The sequence below is a fragment of the Rhinolophus sinicus genome, chromosome 3 (assembly GCF_057876585.1).
Source record: "Rhinolophus sinicus isolate RSI-liver-muscle chromosome 3, RSI-T2T, whole genome shotgun sequence".
Taxonomy (NCBI): Eukaryota; Metazoa; Chordata; class Mammalia; order Chiroptera; family Rhinolophidae; genus Rhinolophus; species Rhinolophus sinicus.
Genome location: NC_142503.1, coordinates 22,256,371 through 22,273,774, shown reverse-complemented (window position 1 = coordinate 22,273,774; position 17,404 = coordinate 22,256,371). Strand labels below are relative to the sequence as shown.

Sequence of the window (17,404 nt, the reverse complement as noted above, 5' to 3'; positions counted from 1 at the left end):
TAACATCACAGGGTGGTTGTGATTGTTAAAATGAGATAAGATAACCATTGCAGAGCACAGCAAGGTCTGGAAAATACTGTTTGAATAATATATTGGCTGTTATTTTAGCAAGCAAAATTCCTTTTAAATCACTGTATAAACAAGACTAGTGAAAGTCTGTGGATGGCTTTATCCTTCAGGGAGTGAGTCTAACAGCACAAGTAAACAAAACTAAGGCAAATACTGGAACTTCATCATTCTGGAATTTAGTGCAATGCTGGCCATTGGAGGGCCGTTTACTTGCTATGGGGACCCATTTGTACAACCATAAGAGTGAGTGCCTTCTTAAAATTTGCACCTGAGGCACCTCTAGTTTTAGCATTACATAGCAAGCTGGAATGGATCGTTCCTATAGAAAAGCTCCCAGAATTATTCAGGGCTCCATTCTCCTTTTGCTTTATGTGTCCAAATACAAAACCCCAAATCCAAATTATTAATAAAGCTCAAATCAAAGTCTTATTTAAAAGTGTTTCCCCTGCCTCCATCCTTCTTGATATCCCAGTGTTTCTCATGAAGTGATTCCTGGGCTCAGCACACTTGGGTGGATGTTCTCATCTCGAGGAGCAGAATTGCTCCCAAGTGGCTCCCTCTCAGTACTTTTGTTCCAGTCCAGGCAGTGACAGAGCTGATCATGCAGCCAGCAATGAAGATTTACAACAGTCCACGTCATGCCTAGTTCCCTCAGTCTTCTCGCCCTTTTCCATTGGCACTTTGTCCGGTGATCTTGCCAACTCATTCTGACTGTTCATTTCCTCAGACAACCTATCCGTGGCACTTTGTATAAAATCAGTTGGCACTCTTTACACGCTTTTACCTTTCTTCTTTAAGCTTTGAGCACATACTCTTGACCTCTGTCTCAAGTTCGTCCAGAGTTTCAGTGTTTGGAGCTTTTGCTCTTAGTTATATTTGTGTAAGTTTTACACTTTTGTTTCCTTACTGCATGGATCATTGCATCCTTGAGCAGCCCACCTAGAGTTGTGTGGTCTGGCTTTGCCTTTGGTGTCCTTCCACACTGAGGTGGGTCCATGGCAAATGGCCTTACAGCTGATCTCATTGAGCCCTCAGCTGGTCAGACCACCCAGAAACTAACAGCCCTCCCCCTAATATGCGGCTCCAGAAGGATCCCAAAATGACCTTTCTGAAGAAGACACTCTCAAGTGTTTCACCTAAAGAAAACAAGACATAACATTCAAAAGAAAATTACTATTTGAATTCTTATCATATACATGTATTGCCTATTAAAAAGCTTAAGACAATTTATGTTTTAAAAGGTATCTATCTTTCTGGTTACTCCAAGTATACCTATGTATAGGTACGTATTTTATTAAGTAAATCTTTAGAGCAATTGTGCACTGGAGATCACCCAGAACTCATAGGGAATAGAAGATTGACCCTTAGAATAGATTCAGTGTAGGACCCAGCGTGATGGATGGACTGCTATGATAAGCAAGTTGGCTTCAGCTTCAGCAAAAAAGTGGATCCCTTTGTTTATGTGTGGTTGTAAATCTGTGTCCAAAGCCTTCTTGGGCTTGAGAATAAGGGAGAATATTTGTTAGGGAGTAGGGTTACGATAGTGGTAGTACTATTTGTCAGTGGTATGCTGGTCCCATGGGCAGGGACCACCTCTCCCCCGGAGGTCCACTTACGTTGCTGCAAACAATGCACACGTGTCATGCTTGCCTAAAATCCTGCGTCGCTGGTTGATATTACTTAATTTCTAGGTTAATGCCAGATGTGCAGTACCTTATTTTTACAAGCACAGTTCAATATTTCATTGAAGGATCTCATCGTTTATAACAAAGGGCATAGCATTTTAAAGGAATCGTCCGAATTTAATTTGTTGTAAAACTCTTTACGTGAAAAAAGGAAAAAGCCCAGATTTTAGCATGTGTCACAGAAAAGTAAAAGATGGGAATCTCCAGATCAGTGACACTTGGGGTCATATGTACAAAAGAATCCTGGAGGGTAGGATGCTGAGCTAAAAGGCTAACTTGCAAGGATTTTTCTCTTTTTCACTTCAGCACGCCCCTGTGAGCTCTACTGCCGACCCATAGATGGCCAGTTTTCCGAGAAAATGCTGGATGCTGTCATTGATGGAACCCCTTGCTTTGAAGGCGGCAATAGCAGAAATGTCTGTATTAATGGCATATGTAAGGTATTGGGTATGTTTCCTTAATCTACAACTTTATAAAATCATGCTTTTATTAATTCAGGAAGTCAGATATTCTAACCTTTTTTTTTCCATGGCACTTGCATGTGGTCTGTGTTTTACCGTGTTTCCCTGAAAATAAGACCTAGCTGGAACATCAGCTCTAATGCATCTTTTGGAGCAAAAATTAATATAAGACCTAGTCTTATTTTACTATAATGTAAGACCAGGTCTTTAATATAATTAATATAATATAATATAACATAATATAATACTGGTCTTATATTAATTTTTGCTCCAAAAGACGCATTAGAGCTGATGGTCTGGCTAGGTCTTATTTTCGGGGAAACAGGGTGTATATGATCCGTGAGGCAAGACTTCTCTGTGTATATCAAAGACATAATTTGGAACTGAATAGTTTTCTTCCTACTGCTGTCTTCATTTCTTGATTTGTTGTGCTCTGTGCTACTATTTTTGGCATGGAACAAAGTCAGAATTGAAGAAGAACCAAATTAAAGAAGGAAGTATTAGAAACAGGGAACCCAGATCTTTTCAGTGGCATTAAATTATTCATTAGTTATTTGCCAACAGAGTAGGTAAAGTTGAGGAAAAACTGAAATTAATAATGGTTTGTATAGTGTTTTTCACAAGGCATTTTTTACATTTAATTCTCCAACATGATCTTCTTGGGAAGAGAAATGGCACAACAGGTAGTTATGCCAATCAGAAATCAGGTCTTCTGATTTCTATTTGACTTTTCCACGATGACTCCATTAATCAACTCCACCTTTATGTAAATTACTTAGACTTGATTTGTTAATGCTTTTATGTGTACAACCATGGAAGAATTCCTTCCCACTGCTCACAGTCTGTTTTGTGAGGAACTGATGAACAAATTTTGCAACCCAACACCCAGGCATAAAGTTCAGTTTAAAAAGTTGTTTTTAATCAATGAAAGAAAAGCTGTATTATAGAAATATCTAATTAACTGTGAGGGAAGTGCTCAGACTCTAGAATATGAACTCATAACCATTATTTATTAGCTGTATAACCCTATACATCTTTCTGAGGCTGTTTTCATAAAATTGGGATATTAATGTATTATTTTAGTTGGGGTTGTCAAAACGATTAAATAAGGTCATATACGTTATGCCCTTTACAGCCCTGGCACGCAATAAACTCTTAAAATATTTTATTTGTTTTTGCAAATAGTTATAATTTTTTTTCCTACTGGACCCAATTGCCATTGTAAAAAGCTCCTGCCCATAAATGTTCAGCACCCTGGGAAGATGCAGTTATCAACTTGAAGTTGCCTTTTGACTTCTTCCAGTAGTGACCAAAACTCAGGAGGCAACATGCTGATTCCCGGGAATGAGTGAGCCAACAGCAAGCCATAATCAGACTCTAGATTAGAAAAGCCCAGGCAACATTCCCTTCAGACTCACTAATTACCATTGTCGCCATTATATGAAGAGCCCAAGATAATTAGTATATTTTAGGTTAGATGTGTTCCCCAGAGTGAGAAAAGGTTTATTTAGCTAATTCAGGCCAAAATAGCCCCACTACTGCCTAAAGGAGTGGTTCTCAGCTAGACTGCCTATTAGAATTACCTGGAGAGCTTTTAAAACTATTGATGTCTGGCTCCCTCTCAACATTCAGAATCTCTGGAATTTGGGGCCTGGCCATTGACATTTTTAAAACTCCCCTGCAGATTGCAATATATACAGCTTGGGCTGAGAACTTAAGTCACCAAGAAATGAGTGTGAGCTAAAATCATCTTTTAGACCTAAATACCTTTGCATGCATAGAGATAGCATCTTTACCTTGTGATGGAACAAAGCATAAGGGGTCTTGGATGCCTCTCTTAAAACCAATTAAATCAGTTTAATAGAATAAGCCAGTTTCTCTCAGCTTGCTATCTTCTTTCTGGAAACCAGTTAAGGCCTTTTAGAAGCTATAATTAACCACTTTCTGTCTATACCACACTGAGCTAAGTTTTTAGGCTGAAAAGTTATGTCAAATCAAATTTACCTTAATAGCCTACATGCAATTTATCTTCCAAAGATCCAGGTTGTAGATGTTTTCAGCTTTATTAGTCTTACTCATTTACTGCAATTATAAATTTCAGAGTGAATTGAACATGTATTGAAATAAAACAATAGCACTATCAGGGAAAAAATGTACACAGTGTTTATCTAGATAATCTATCTTCTCTGTGGATATGGAAATACATTTGGTTATATTTATACAAATATTTATTATGTTTGCTTATTTTCATTTATTCAGCTGTCTATTTTGAAATTATGATATTTGCCAACATTTTGGTGTGTTAGATTTGCAGATTCTATTGTCAAAGGAATGACAAGCCCTGATCAAAACTGACTTTGTTTTGGGAGGTAACTATGCCTTCCCCAATTTAGTTTTAACTTGGAGTGAACTCCTAAGCTTATTTATCAAAGATATAAATTTAAACTTCGTATTTTCAGTATATCTCCCATTTTTAATCACACATATGACATGGAATAATCTTTTGGAACAGTCTGCTAACCTTCCGGCAATCTCACCCCTTTCTTCTGGTAACCAGTTCTTTGACTTTCATTTCTTTCACTATTCCCTTTTCTCCAGCATACGTTGGACTTCATTTCCTTCCCAGATGTCCCAGATGCCCTTATCTATCATATCAGCTGTCCCCTAGACTGCTTCTCTCAGCCTTCCATCAATCTCACCCCAACACCCTGGCTCTGATCAACAAACCACAATCTTTTTTGATCTTACATCAGCCTACTATGTACTTCTTAAAATAAAAAGTCAACCTTGTGAATCTGTGCCCTTCAAAATCAAATGTCTTTAATCCCAGCTGAGTCCCTAACCTTATCTGACAATCGACCTACCCATCCAAAGTTAGTTCCCTCTCTCATTCTTCTCAGAAACTGTCCTGAACCTTCTTTATTCTTTCTCAATGCCATATTGGCCATTTCAGTGATATGCTGACAATCCCCAAATCAATTTCTCTGGCCAAATCTCTCTCCAAAATGCCAGATCCTATCTCTTGGTCCTCAAAGTTATGGTGAGGAAAGCATTATTGCTACTGTCCAAGTTATTAAATGGTAAAATCATTTACTTGTTCTCTTCAGTTAAGCATGGCTGTACCCTAACTATCTCCACACTTAAAGTTCCATTGGCTGGGAGTTAATTTCGTCTTAGAACCAAGCATTCTTCCCGTGTCTACTCTTGCCAAGGGACTGTAGAAAGAAATGATGACATTCTAGGGGGATTAGGTCATGGTACCAGTTGGTATTTCAGTTCTCAGTCACTTAAGAATTTACAAGTAAAACAATGTTAAGACATAAGCAAAAGAAAAAAGATAATTGATAGGAATGCATATTACTTATTCACTCATGTAGGGCTAAAGCCTGGTGAAAGACTGGGACCCTGATTTCTCCAATACTCAAGATACTCTTCAGTCCAAGTGACATAGTCAAGAATTAATGATATTCTTCTGCACAGGAAAGGAAATAACCATTAGAATAAAAGGCAACTTACACAGTGGGGGAATATTTGCAAATCGTATACGTAATAAGTGATTAATACTCAAATGTATAAGAAACTCCTGCGACTCAACAGCAGGAAAACAAATAACTCGATTAAAAAATGGGCAGACTTGGGGTGGCCGGTTAGCTCAGTTGGTTAGAGCGTGGTGCTGATAACACCAAGGTTGCCGGTTCAATCTCCACATGGGCCACTGTGAGCTGCGCCCTCTTTAAAAAAAAAAAAAAAAAAAAGAGCAGACTTGAATAGACATTTTTCCAAAGAAAACATACATATAGCCAACAGGCATATGAGAAAGTACTTCACTTCATTGAACAACAGAGAAATACAAATCAAACCCACAATGAGGTATATCACCTTACACCTGTTAAGATGGCTGTTATTAAAAAAAAAAAAAAAAGATAACTGTAGGCGAGGATGTGGAGAAATTGGAACCCATTGTTGGTGGGAATATACAATGGTGCAGCTTCTATGGTAAACAGTGTGGCGGTTCATCAGCAAATTAAAAATAGAGCTACCATATAACCCAGAAATCCCACTTCTGGGTATATATCCAAAACAATTGAAATCAGGATCTTGAAGAGATATCTGGACTTCCATATTCATTGCAGCATTATTCACAATAGCCAAGATATAGGAACAACCCAAATGTCTGTCAACAAATAAACGGATAAAGAAAAGGTGGTATATAATACCATGGAATATTATTCAGTTTTATAAAAGGAGGAAATCCTGCCATTTGTGACAACATGGATGAGCCTGGAAGGCTAAGTGAAACAAGCCAGTCACAGAAGGACAGATGCTACATGATTCCAGTTATATGAAAATCTAAAATAGTCAAACTCATAGAAGCAGAGAATAGAATGGTGTTCCCCAGGGCTGAGGAGAGGGAACAATGGAGAGTTGCGGTTCGATGGATATGAAGTTTCAGTTACACCAGATGAAAAGTCCTAGAGATCTGCTGTACAGCACAGTGCCTGTGGCTAACAGTACTGCATTGAGCACTTACACATCTGTTAAGAGGGCAGATCCCATGTTAAGTGTTCTTATCACACACACAAAAGGGACACAAGGAACCTTTTGGAGGTGATGGCTATGTCTGTTACCTTGATTCCGGCGATGGTTTCACAGGTGTTTGCAGAAGTCCAAACTCATCAAATGGTATATAGTAAATACATGCTGTACTTTATATATCAGCTATACCCCAATAAAGCTTGTTTTTTAAAGAAAGAAATGATGATATGATGGAAAATTAAAGTGATTTTCTTTTTGCTCAATAATGCTGCTTGTTGTGATGGCTCTCTGGCATCGTAAGAGTCACATCAGAGGAGAGCCATGTTGGAGCCAGTGTCCACATTTGGTAGCAGGAGCAGAGTCACCTCTGATTCTGCTGAAGGCACAAGGACAATACTGTCGTGGGCCCTGTTGCCAGAACACATGGCGGGAAAGAGGAGAGTGACATCTAGTCATTTTCCTCTGAGAGCCCTTATGCTTCACGTGCAACAAGGAGGACTGGCTTATGCCTTTGTAGGTCTTCTGTTAAATACTTAATTCAGTGTTGATTGTGCTGTGTGCAACTGACGGGCGAAGCAAATGGAGTGAAGTCTCCACGAGAACCCATCCAATGTGCTGTGGGACAGCATATCAACGATGTGTGTGTGTCTCCTTCCCCCAAACCTGCCCCCATGTATGCCTGTAGATACTTTGGGGGAAGAAAAATGGGCTCAAGGTATTTGTTTTTATGGCTTTCTTTCCTTTTTTCTTCACATTTTTTATCTGTCCGCATTTGGTAGAGATATTTTAAAAACACTTTAAAATGAATATGTCTCAGAGTAAGTTTCCCTGGCCTGTTCTAAATAAGTGAAGGAAAGAAAGTCACTGGGAATGTGATTTGTAAAGGAAAGCTTATTAGAGGATGGTTCACCTTAATGAAAACACATCACTTGTGAAGCTTTGGCGTTTTACTCACAAGGCTTTGCATCCAATTTCTTTTCCTTCCATTGTGATTAGCATGAGTAAGTGTTTTTAATCTCTCAGCACTGTTTTTTGTTTGTTTGTTCACATCTGGATCAATTAGCACTGTCTTTGGACCTAAAGGAAATTACTGATGGTTAACCTAGGAATGGAGCTGTCTGTCAGTGGGCATAAGCTCCCTGTTTAGCTGATGGAGGGAGGGTCCATTTAAAGACCCAAACTGTTCTTCTTGTCAATCAATTTGAGGTGGCTTTAAAATAAGAAAGGGGATTATCTTTGAGAGAGAAAGAAGACTACCTGGGCACAGTTCTTCTTCCCAAACAGAAAAGAACAATCTGACTAATAGAATATGGTATATTTCTCCCTCTTTCTTTTACCACTGACATGTGGTTAGGAGCATAGGCCATGGTAGAAAGCAAGCAACACAGAAGTTCAACTGAAGCTCCCATGTTTTCTAACTTTCAGTCTACGTGTCATGATTCTTTGGTTTCTGATGCTACCAAACACTGATGCTCTCTTTTTTCAGAATGGGAATTTTAGGATGGGAAAGAGTTGGCTGTATTGATGGACTGAGGAGAAGGAATAAACAGAGAGGGAAAGACCAATGGACAGAACACTGAGAAGGGGTTTGGTCCAGCGCACAGCGCAAGATTAGTCTTGGCTCGGAGGAGAAATGGCCAGTTCTTCCTCAGCAGCTGGAGGCAAGGATGGCTGGGATACAGCTAAATGTGAAAGGCTGGAGGGAAGGATGACTGGGATAAGTCTAAATGTGGGGTCTGGGGTCACAGGAAGCTTTGCAGGGTCTGATGATGGATCTGTAGGTCAGAGATTCCATCCATTAGGGACTGGAATGGTCTCAGCGTTAAGCTAGCCTTTCTCTGATGGCTGATGGTTCACCTGCTGTCTTCAAACAGAAACCAGGGAGAATAACCCAGTGAGGAATGTAAAGGGATCGACCAACCAAATTATAGGAGGAATAACTGCATCACCCCTGGGAAGCCTTTGTAGAGAGAAGGGGCATGAGGTTTGCACATCTGAAAGGGACTTGGCCGCACCACCCACTTCGATTCTAAGACATTTTCCTAGTTAAATTTGTGGAACTGTGTTCAATTCTGCCTCTGACTCAGGGGAAATTGGAGACCCACTCATTGTGTACCTCTTACTCCTCTAAGCAAGTATTTCCTTCACCATCAGTGGATGCTTTGTTATTCCTCTGCTGCCACCAGAAAAAAAGGAAACATTTGTTCTTATATCTGCCCCCACCCCAATCTCATCAAGAGCAAAGGGAGAAAGTAGAAGTCAAAGATCCAAGGCAGGTGTGACATCTCCTGCCTGTGTCATTCATCCTCCATCTCTCTTCCTGCAGAGGGTTGGCTGTGACTATGAGATCGATTCCAACGCCACAGAGGATCGCTGCGGAGTGTGCCTTGGGGACGGCTCTGCCTGCCAGACTGTGAGAAAGATGTTTAAACAGAAAGAAGGATCTGGTAACAAAGAAACACATATATCATTGAAGTGGCAGGGGACTGAGTTGAAGGGCAAGATTGATTTTTTTTTTTTAAACAGGTTGTGACTTTCAAAGAATTCAAAATGAGAAAGATGGAAGAAAAGTGATTTTGCTGAATGAATATATTCATCATTCTTAATGCTTTGGAGATAGTCTTACTGGCCCTGAAAATAGAACTATTCTATTTCCCCTGAAAGAGAGTAATGTCTCGATGACCCTTTACTCCTGAAACTTTTTAATATGATTCTCATTTCTGTAAAGGCCATGAGGATGAGACACACAGGATTTGTTCTTCATCTCTGTTCTGCCAACCACTTTTTTCCATTAAAACACTAGATTAGGGGGTTAGCAAACCGTGGTTATAGGTATTCTCCACCTCGCTGTGTGATGTGGCCTCGATTTCTTCTCTTGGGAACTCAGTTTCCTCATTTTTTAGATAAAGAGGTTGGTAGCCATTCCCTTCCACTTGAATGTCCATTAACAGGGGATTGGTTAAATAAATGGGTTCATGTCATTTTTGCAGTTATTGAAATGCTCAAAAAATATAAAAAGATATATTAAATTTTAAAAGCAATAGTTAGAATCGTTCATATAGTATGATCCCACTTGTTTAAAAATGTATGTGTATACATGCTTATATATGCAAAGAAAAATTTTGTAAGAGAATAAACTATTACATTAAACTATTAACGGCAATTATCTTTGACACAGAGGACTAGAGGTGGAGGGAAATGAAAACTTTTACTTTTCCTTTTACACCCATCTCTACTGTGGGTTCTTCTGTCACGTGGAAAGGAGTCTGGTTGATATTTTATCATGGTTCTTTGTTTTAACTCCAAATCACTATAATTTTATCCTTTGGCTTTCTTCTGGGTATTCTTCTGCAAATATATATTACAAACATGTATTGCATTTGCTCATGGCTAAATCTACTTCAGTGTACGTCTTCTGCCTATAAAGTGTTCAGAAGCAGCATTTCCATTCACTGAAAACTTTTATTTTAAATTTGATGTACGTCCCCCTTCAATTTGGCAGAATCTGCCCATGATAAATATTTATAATTTTTGGTTTTCTCTTTTAAATGGAAGATAAAATGCAATCTCTTCTGTTTTGTTTTTCCATCTAGCTTTCTTTTCTTTTTGTTTGCTTTTAAACAAGGGATGAGATAAAAGCCAGGTGATTTTCCTGTATGAATTCTACTGTGAGAAGCCATACAGTATTCTAGGTCAGAAAATAGCTACAGGTAGCACACTGCAAAAGCCATACATACTGGTCTCAATTACTGGTGATGAATATTTCTCCTGAGCTAGTTATAAACTAGTACTTTTAACCTGCTGTCTCAGGCAAGTGTGTGAGGGCCAAATGGAATTTAATTAAGTACTACAAGACTTGCATTTTGGTTCCTCTGGATGGGAGCTGCCAGTTTGAAAAATGGAACTGAGTTTGTGGCCTGTACCCTCAGTTTCTGAGCAAATCATTCCTGCTGGCCAGCCCACTGTTTTAGCTCCCAGTACCCCATGCTACTTTAGGGTCCAGGAGAAAAGGTGCATCCAGGCCACTTTCAGGTGACAGAGATGAGGGTTTGCTTGTCAAGCTGAAAACCAAATGTATAGTCAGTGGAAAATGACCAGGATGATAGGGTCTTACCACCATGTTTTACATGAAAGTATTGAAGGAATAGAGAATGTTTAGCTTAGAAAAGGGCAAAATAATGGAATACCAGAGCTGGGAAGGATGTCAGACCTCATCTCATTCAAGTCCCTTCATTTTGCAGATGATATTCAGAGAAGTTAAATAAGTTGATGAATGTCACAGAGTTCGTTCGTGGTAACACAGAAACTAGAAATCAAGTGTTCAGACTCCCAGGCTGCAGTACTCCCTTCACAGTACCATCCCCAGAGTCCATGTTTTTCCCAGCCTATTGTGTTTATGAGGTGATGGTTCTCAAGAAGCATAAATAACATGAATCCATGAGTTGCCGAGCATGTGCTGCCAAAGAGAGGAAACCATTATGTGTTAATCCCTTTTCCTCAACCATTATGTGTTAATTTATTTTCCTCCGCACTCTGTCTCCTCCCATAACAACCAGTAAGCAAGGAAAGCCTGGCTAGAACTGATCGTCTTTAAAATGGATGTCCTCTGTGCTTTTTCAGAAGACTGAATTAGAAGACATGAAAGTAAAATATAAGATCATATTTCAGCAAAACTTAAGAAAACATAAGAAAAAAACAAAAACCCTTTCTAATGAATAGAATTGTCAACCAACATAAAAAGCTGTGCTCAGAGCTTAGTTTCTTTTCACCAGCTGTATTCAAGAGCACTAGATAGCTGTCAATCCAAGATTCCCTCCTGGATTCTCTTAATGAATTTACTTCTAAGAGTCTGTCTTTAACTTGCCGGCAACGAGGATGAGCAAAAGCATGTATCCAGTGCAATGTTTGAGAAGATTAATCTGACAGCAGCAACAAATGGGGGAGCAGAGATGCTAATGGGAAGCTAGCTAGGGGATGTAAAATTTTGAACTATTAACATAAAATTGCAGAAAAATAAATTGCTGGGTCAACCACAAAAACTTCAGAGTCCAATCTGCATTTATTTCACCTCTCCTCACAAAACTGTTTACATACTGAGCCACAAAGCCCCTGAGCGTTCTCCTTACGGCCAAGCTCTTTAAACATACCCCCCCCCCCCCATACTTAGCACATCTACCAATCCCAGTGACCACCCAGGAGGAGGGCAAGGGCACTAAGTAATGGAGATGCTGGGAAGAGGATGAATGATGAGTCAGAAACAGATTGTGTTCAGCTAAGCTAGCCTGCCTCTTTCATTATTGTATCTTCTCTCCTTAGGTTATGTTGACATCGGACTGATTCCAAAAGGAGCAAGGGACATACGGGTAATGGAGGTGGAGGGAGCTGGAAATTTTCTGGCCATCAGGAGTGAAGACCCTGAAAAATATTACCTCAATGGAGGATTTATTATCCAGTGGAATGGGAACTACAAGCTGGCAGGGACCATCTTTCAATATGACAGGAAAGGAGACCTGGAGAAACTGATGGCTACAGGTCCCACCAATGAGTCAGTGTGGATCCAGGTATACAGAAAGGAAACTGCTGACATGTACATTAGTTAGGATCTCTCTAATTTTCTTTTTCAAGATATTTGCTAGGGGACATTGATTATGAATCCTTAAAGCTTCTTTTAGCAAGGAACAGGGAGAGAAGCAAGATATTAATTTGTGCTGTTAATCCTTTATTGCCTAGAAATTGCTGAAACCCCCATAATGAAATGCCAGGCGCCCTAAATTGTCCATTGGGTTTAGTTTCCAGTATGGTGGACACAGGCTGTTGATTTGAGGATGATTGTTCCTTGGGTCTAAAAAGGATGTTATCAGTCTATGTCAGTCTGGCATGAATTTCTAAGTAGCTTTGCAGCAGTGGTGATGAACTGATATAGTTCTTCCACATGGTATCATGTGGTTGTCCTCAGGCAAGAGGTTTGACTTTGTGGAACTCTTGAGGGAGAGAGGGGTTAGGATACAGGACGTATTCCTCAAAGGCACAAGTGATTTGTCTTTCATATTGGAAAAGAACTATAGTAAAGGAGTAGAATATTATACCAGTAGAAATAAAGCAGGTTGGGGTCGACAGATGGCTCAAGAGAGTCAGATCTAACCATATTCAGATGTTAGAAGGTCAATTCAAAGCCAGAGATCACAGCACTCGCAGAAGCTGGAGGTCAAGGCTTGACAGTTATGATCCATAAATGTCAGGAGACCTGACATCTTACCTGCCCACATGGGAAAGGATTTATATATGGGAACCTCGAATCCCATGAAGCAACCAATCCTCTGCCTCTAAGTTTAAGATGAATCTACTTTAGATTCATATAATTACGTAGTAGATTACCTACAGGAGAGGGAAGTTAGGGGAATGTCCTAAGAGTAGTATGCCTTGGCTAAACCCCATGACCAATTTTATCTCAGAACTATATGCTTTAAATAAACGAGTCAGCTGGACAGCTAGTGAAGGGCATCCTAAGGCAATAACAGCAACAACAACAAAAGTTAATGTTTATTGAATGCTAAGTACATGGCAGGCACTGTCCTAATCGTATCTAACTTATGTTACATTTATTTACTTATTTAACCCTCACAACAACCCTATTAGTCATATTATTATTATCCTCACTTTGTAGATGGGGAAACTAAGGCACAAAGAGATTAAGTAACTTCCCCATTGTTAGTAAGTACACATGGTGACCTACCAGCCTTTTGTTGGAAAGGTTGCTCCCTGCCCTTCCCTCAAAGTAATTCCCATATGATTAGACCACCCGTGAATTTCTGTGAGAATTCAGTCAAGAAATAATAGAATGGAGGAGATTAAATATAGCAATAGCTATATGCAGATATGCAGGTGGAAGTGGAGGAAGAGCTAGCAATATGTCCATTTACTGTCATTTGTTCCAGTGCATGGCTCCATAACGAAGATGATGGACATTGCGTAGTATTTTCACACAAGTGGTTTGCAGTGTAAAATCATGGCAGAGTTTGACATGACCCCACCCTTGCCTTTTAGCTTCTATTCCAGGTGACTAACCCTGGGATCAAGTATGAGTACACAATCCGGAAAGATGGCCTTGACAATGACGTGGAGAAGCTGGTGTACTTCTGGCAGTATGGCCGCTGGACAGAGTGCAGTGTGACATGTGGAACAGGTAAGAACAGCTGCTCTCACTGTGAACCCACATCAGTTCCGCAGTGGGCCACGGAGCCAATGCAAGCCACTGATTGCCTTTTGCACCCATAGGTCTACAGGGTTCCACAAAGGTGGCCCAGGGGCCCATGGGGGGAATGAATGTGCAGATCATGGTCTAAAGGGAGAGGCAGTTTTTCTTTCATCAACTTTACATATTGTCTTTCATGAAAGATTTTGTTTAAAGACAGGGTCACGTGTCTTTTGAAAAGCAAAACAGAAAGACTTAAAAAAAACCACTGCTCTGGTTAAAGACCGGAGAACCACAAAAGCAAGCAACCTGCCTGAAGACATACTATAAATCATGGCCAAATCCAAAACATAACCAGCTCTCCTAATTCCCAGCCCAATGTTCTTTTTCTGTCCCCAGTTTACCAGTCTTTTATATCTACTAGGAGAGTAGTTTTCTCTCACAAAATCAGGTGTTGGAGAGATTCCTTGCTGTTGTGTGTTAGGATGGGATAGGTTCTGCTACAGTAACAAAGAAATTGAAATCACAGGAATTCAACACAATGAAGGTCTATTTTTAAGCCATTCCAAGTCTGACACAAGTTGTGTGGCGCTACTTCATCTTGTAGCTAAGCCATCTGAAATGTGTGGGTTCCCGCTTGCCCCACAGGGGAAGAGAGAAATGGAAGAGGCAGACTGGCTCTTACTAATGACCTTGGCCTGGAAGTGACCCAGATCACTTCTGCTCACATTTCATTGTTGGACCTTAGTTCTATGGGCACGATCCAACTGCAAAGAGGGGCTGGGGACCATAAAGGAGCATGTGGGCATTTGTAGAGCACGGACTCTCATGCTGGAGGGCTAGATGGACTTTTCCAAGGCCTGTTAAGGCAGAGATCAGGGCCTGCTGGGTACTTGTGGCTCGTCACACATTTTGTCGGGGAAGGGAGGGGCCTTTAATAGCAGTGCCATGTGAGAAAGCCTCTGCTTCTATTTCTCCTTTGGGAGCATGTCTAAGTCTGTTCTGGAGCTTCCTGCCTCTAGCCTGTAACTACTACCTATGACACTTGGGCAGCTACAGGATGAAGTACCAGGATCAGCACTGTAGCAAAGGGAATAGAAGGGGAGGGTGAATGGTTCAGAAGAACCCAGTCCACTCCTCCACGAGATTCTAGCTCACATACTTTGTCTCAACACCCCTTGCTGCCTTGGTCTTGCCCGGTCTCTCTAGCGCATCCCAGGAGATGGTTGTGGAAAGAGGTCTGGAGACAGACATTGAGTCAAGTGCCATCAGCCTTATGAACAATTTTTGTATTGCCAACTTCTTTTTTCCCCATTCTTCAGTACGGAAAAACAAGGGTTTGCTTTTAGAAATCACAGGAATCGTATGTTCATTTCCAAATGTGTGATGCTTTGAAACTCCTAAGCCTCTGGAAATCTGTCTAGGTGAAAGGTGGCCTCAGTGGCAGCAGCCATAAGAAGGTCAGTACTGCTGTTCCCACTGCTGCCTCCAGCATTTCCACGTCCTGCCCCCACTGCCCAGAAGGGCTGGGCTCCCGTGAAGCAAAAGCAAAATTTAAGCAAAAAATAACTTGGTGAAAAATATTTCCCTGAGAAGCAGTTGTGAGGCAAATGAAGTCATTGGGACTATAGTTACAAATACTTTTTCAATTTCTCATCCCCTTTGTTCTTTTTTATCAATGAAGTGCAGCTTTAAGCTTAAGTTATTGTCCCAGGATACCAAGGAGAGGAACTCAGCCTGACTGGGCAGGGACTCCTCAAAAAAACAGGAGAACATCCACACACCCCCACCACCACACACACATACTTCTCTTTCAACATAGATGAACCCTCTACATTACACATGCAATACTTCTGAGCATAAGAAATATAAGATTAATGGCTGATTTGTGCAGGGATCATAAAGATACATCCGCAGTTAGCTAGGAAATGAAGCAGCTTTACCAAATGTGAATAAGGCATTTGGTTTTGATACAGTTTGACCCTTTAGTAACACTTCTGTCTACTTGGGCAAATGTCATTCTGGTTATTAAGAGGAAGTCTCAGGGAGTTTCAGCCACACTGCCTATTTAAATGACAGTGAGCTCTCTTACTTGGCGGAAAAGAAAGACAGCATCTCTACTTTCATACTCTCAAACACAGAGAACAGAATGCTAATATTCACACAGGACACACACTGCTACATATAAAGATGGAAGACTGCCTGGAACACTGCACCATTCAGCAATGTATTTTATTTTCCTTAAGTGAAAACTTTCTATATTATAAAAGTAAGTTAAATACATTACTGAAAAATTAACAATAAAGTCACCACCCTACACATGCACTTTGGTACTTTGCTTTATTGCCTTTCAATATTCGTTTTTCTAATCATAGATGTAGGTAGTTGTATGCATATGGGTGTATTCATATACATGTACATGTGTGTTTTCACTTAACACCGTGGGTGTCTTTCCATGTGTTAGTCAATCTTCATAGCTACCATTTTTCATGGATAGACTATATTTCACTAGCAAGACAAAGCAAAATTCCCTTACCCAATTCCTTATTGATCCTCATTTTCTGATGAGCATCTTTGGGTCCATGTAAAGAATGATCTTGTTGGCATGAATTTGTAGATGGAATTTCTAAGTTCAAAGAGTATAAATATTAAGAAACTTTTTACCAAATTGATTCCCATAGTAAAAGGGTTATAAATAGGTAGTAGCAATAATTTCATTTTATTTTATTTTGGTATCATATTATTTTCGTTTTCCACTTTTTTTAAACTGGGAAAACATTTCAAATCTTCCAGCAAAATGGAAAATGTAATAACAAACTCTTGTATATCAACCACTCAGCTTTAGCCCATATTATATGTCATGTTTGTTTCACTCTTTATTTTTAAAGGAAAAGAAATACACAAAAACACTTGAAGAACAATCCCTAATTCTACTTCCTTTCCTTTTTCTCCAGAGTTGACTAGTGTCACTATTTTATTTTTGTGTGGAAGAAACACTAGAGGGAAGGAAAAGAGATTTTGCAGTGCTCTGGGGAAATCATGACCGTGGCTTGAATGAGAATTAAGGTGGCAAAGATGGAAGAATTATACGAATGTGAAGATATTGAGGAGGGAGACTGGACTGGACTTACTGGTTGATTCAGTTTATCTGTTGGTAGAGAGTGGGTTTGAGCATGAGGGAAGGCTGATGGGGAAAAGCCAGTGTTTTTCCCTGGGTAACTGGTGACATGGAGGTGTCACTCATTGAGATGTGGAAAATGTGACAAGAAAAAGGTCTGAAAAAGAGTTTATGATTTTATATGTGTGTGTGTGTGTGTGTGTGTGTATACATATATATGTGTGTGTGTGTATATATGTGTGTGTGTATGTGTGTGTGTGTGTGTGTGTGTGTTCAGTTAAAGTGCCTGTGAGATTTCCCGGTGAAAATGCCCAAAGGCAGTGTTTGTCAGGCTGTTATAACA

General features: G+C 40.0%; 1 protein-coding gene across 1 annotated transcript in view; it reads left to right on the top strand.

Annotated features, from left to right (window-relative positions):
• The window catches only part of ADAMTS12 (ADAM metallopeptidase with thrombospondin type 1 motif 12), a 274,548-nt gene that overhangs the window by 174,151 nt on the left and 82,993 nt on the right, over positions 1–17,404 (top strand). Inside the window, exons 13-16 of the mRNA XM_019737332.3 lie at positions 2,061–2,194; positions 9,078–9,198; positions 12,068–12,312; positions 13,796–13,934. Of these exons, the coding sequence (XP_019592891.3) occupies positions 2,061–2,194; positions 9,078–9,198; positions 12,068–12,312; positions 13,796–13,934 (639 nt within the window). The remainder of the gene's footprint in view (positions 1–2,060; positions 2,195–9,077; positions 9,199–12,067; positions 12,313–13,795; positions 13,935–17,404) is intronic.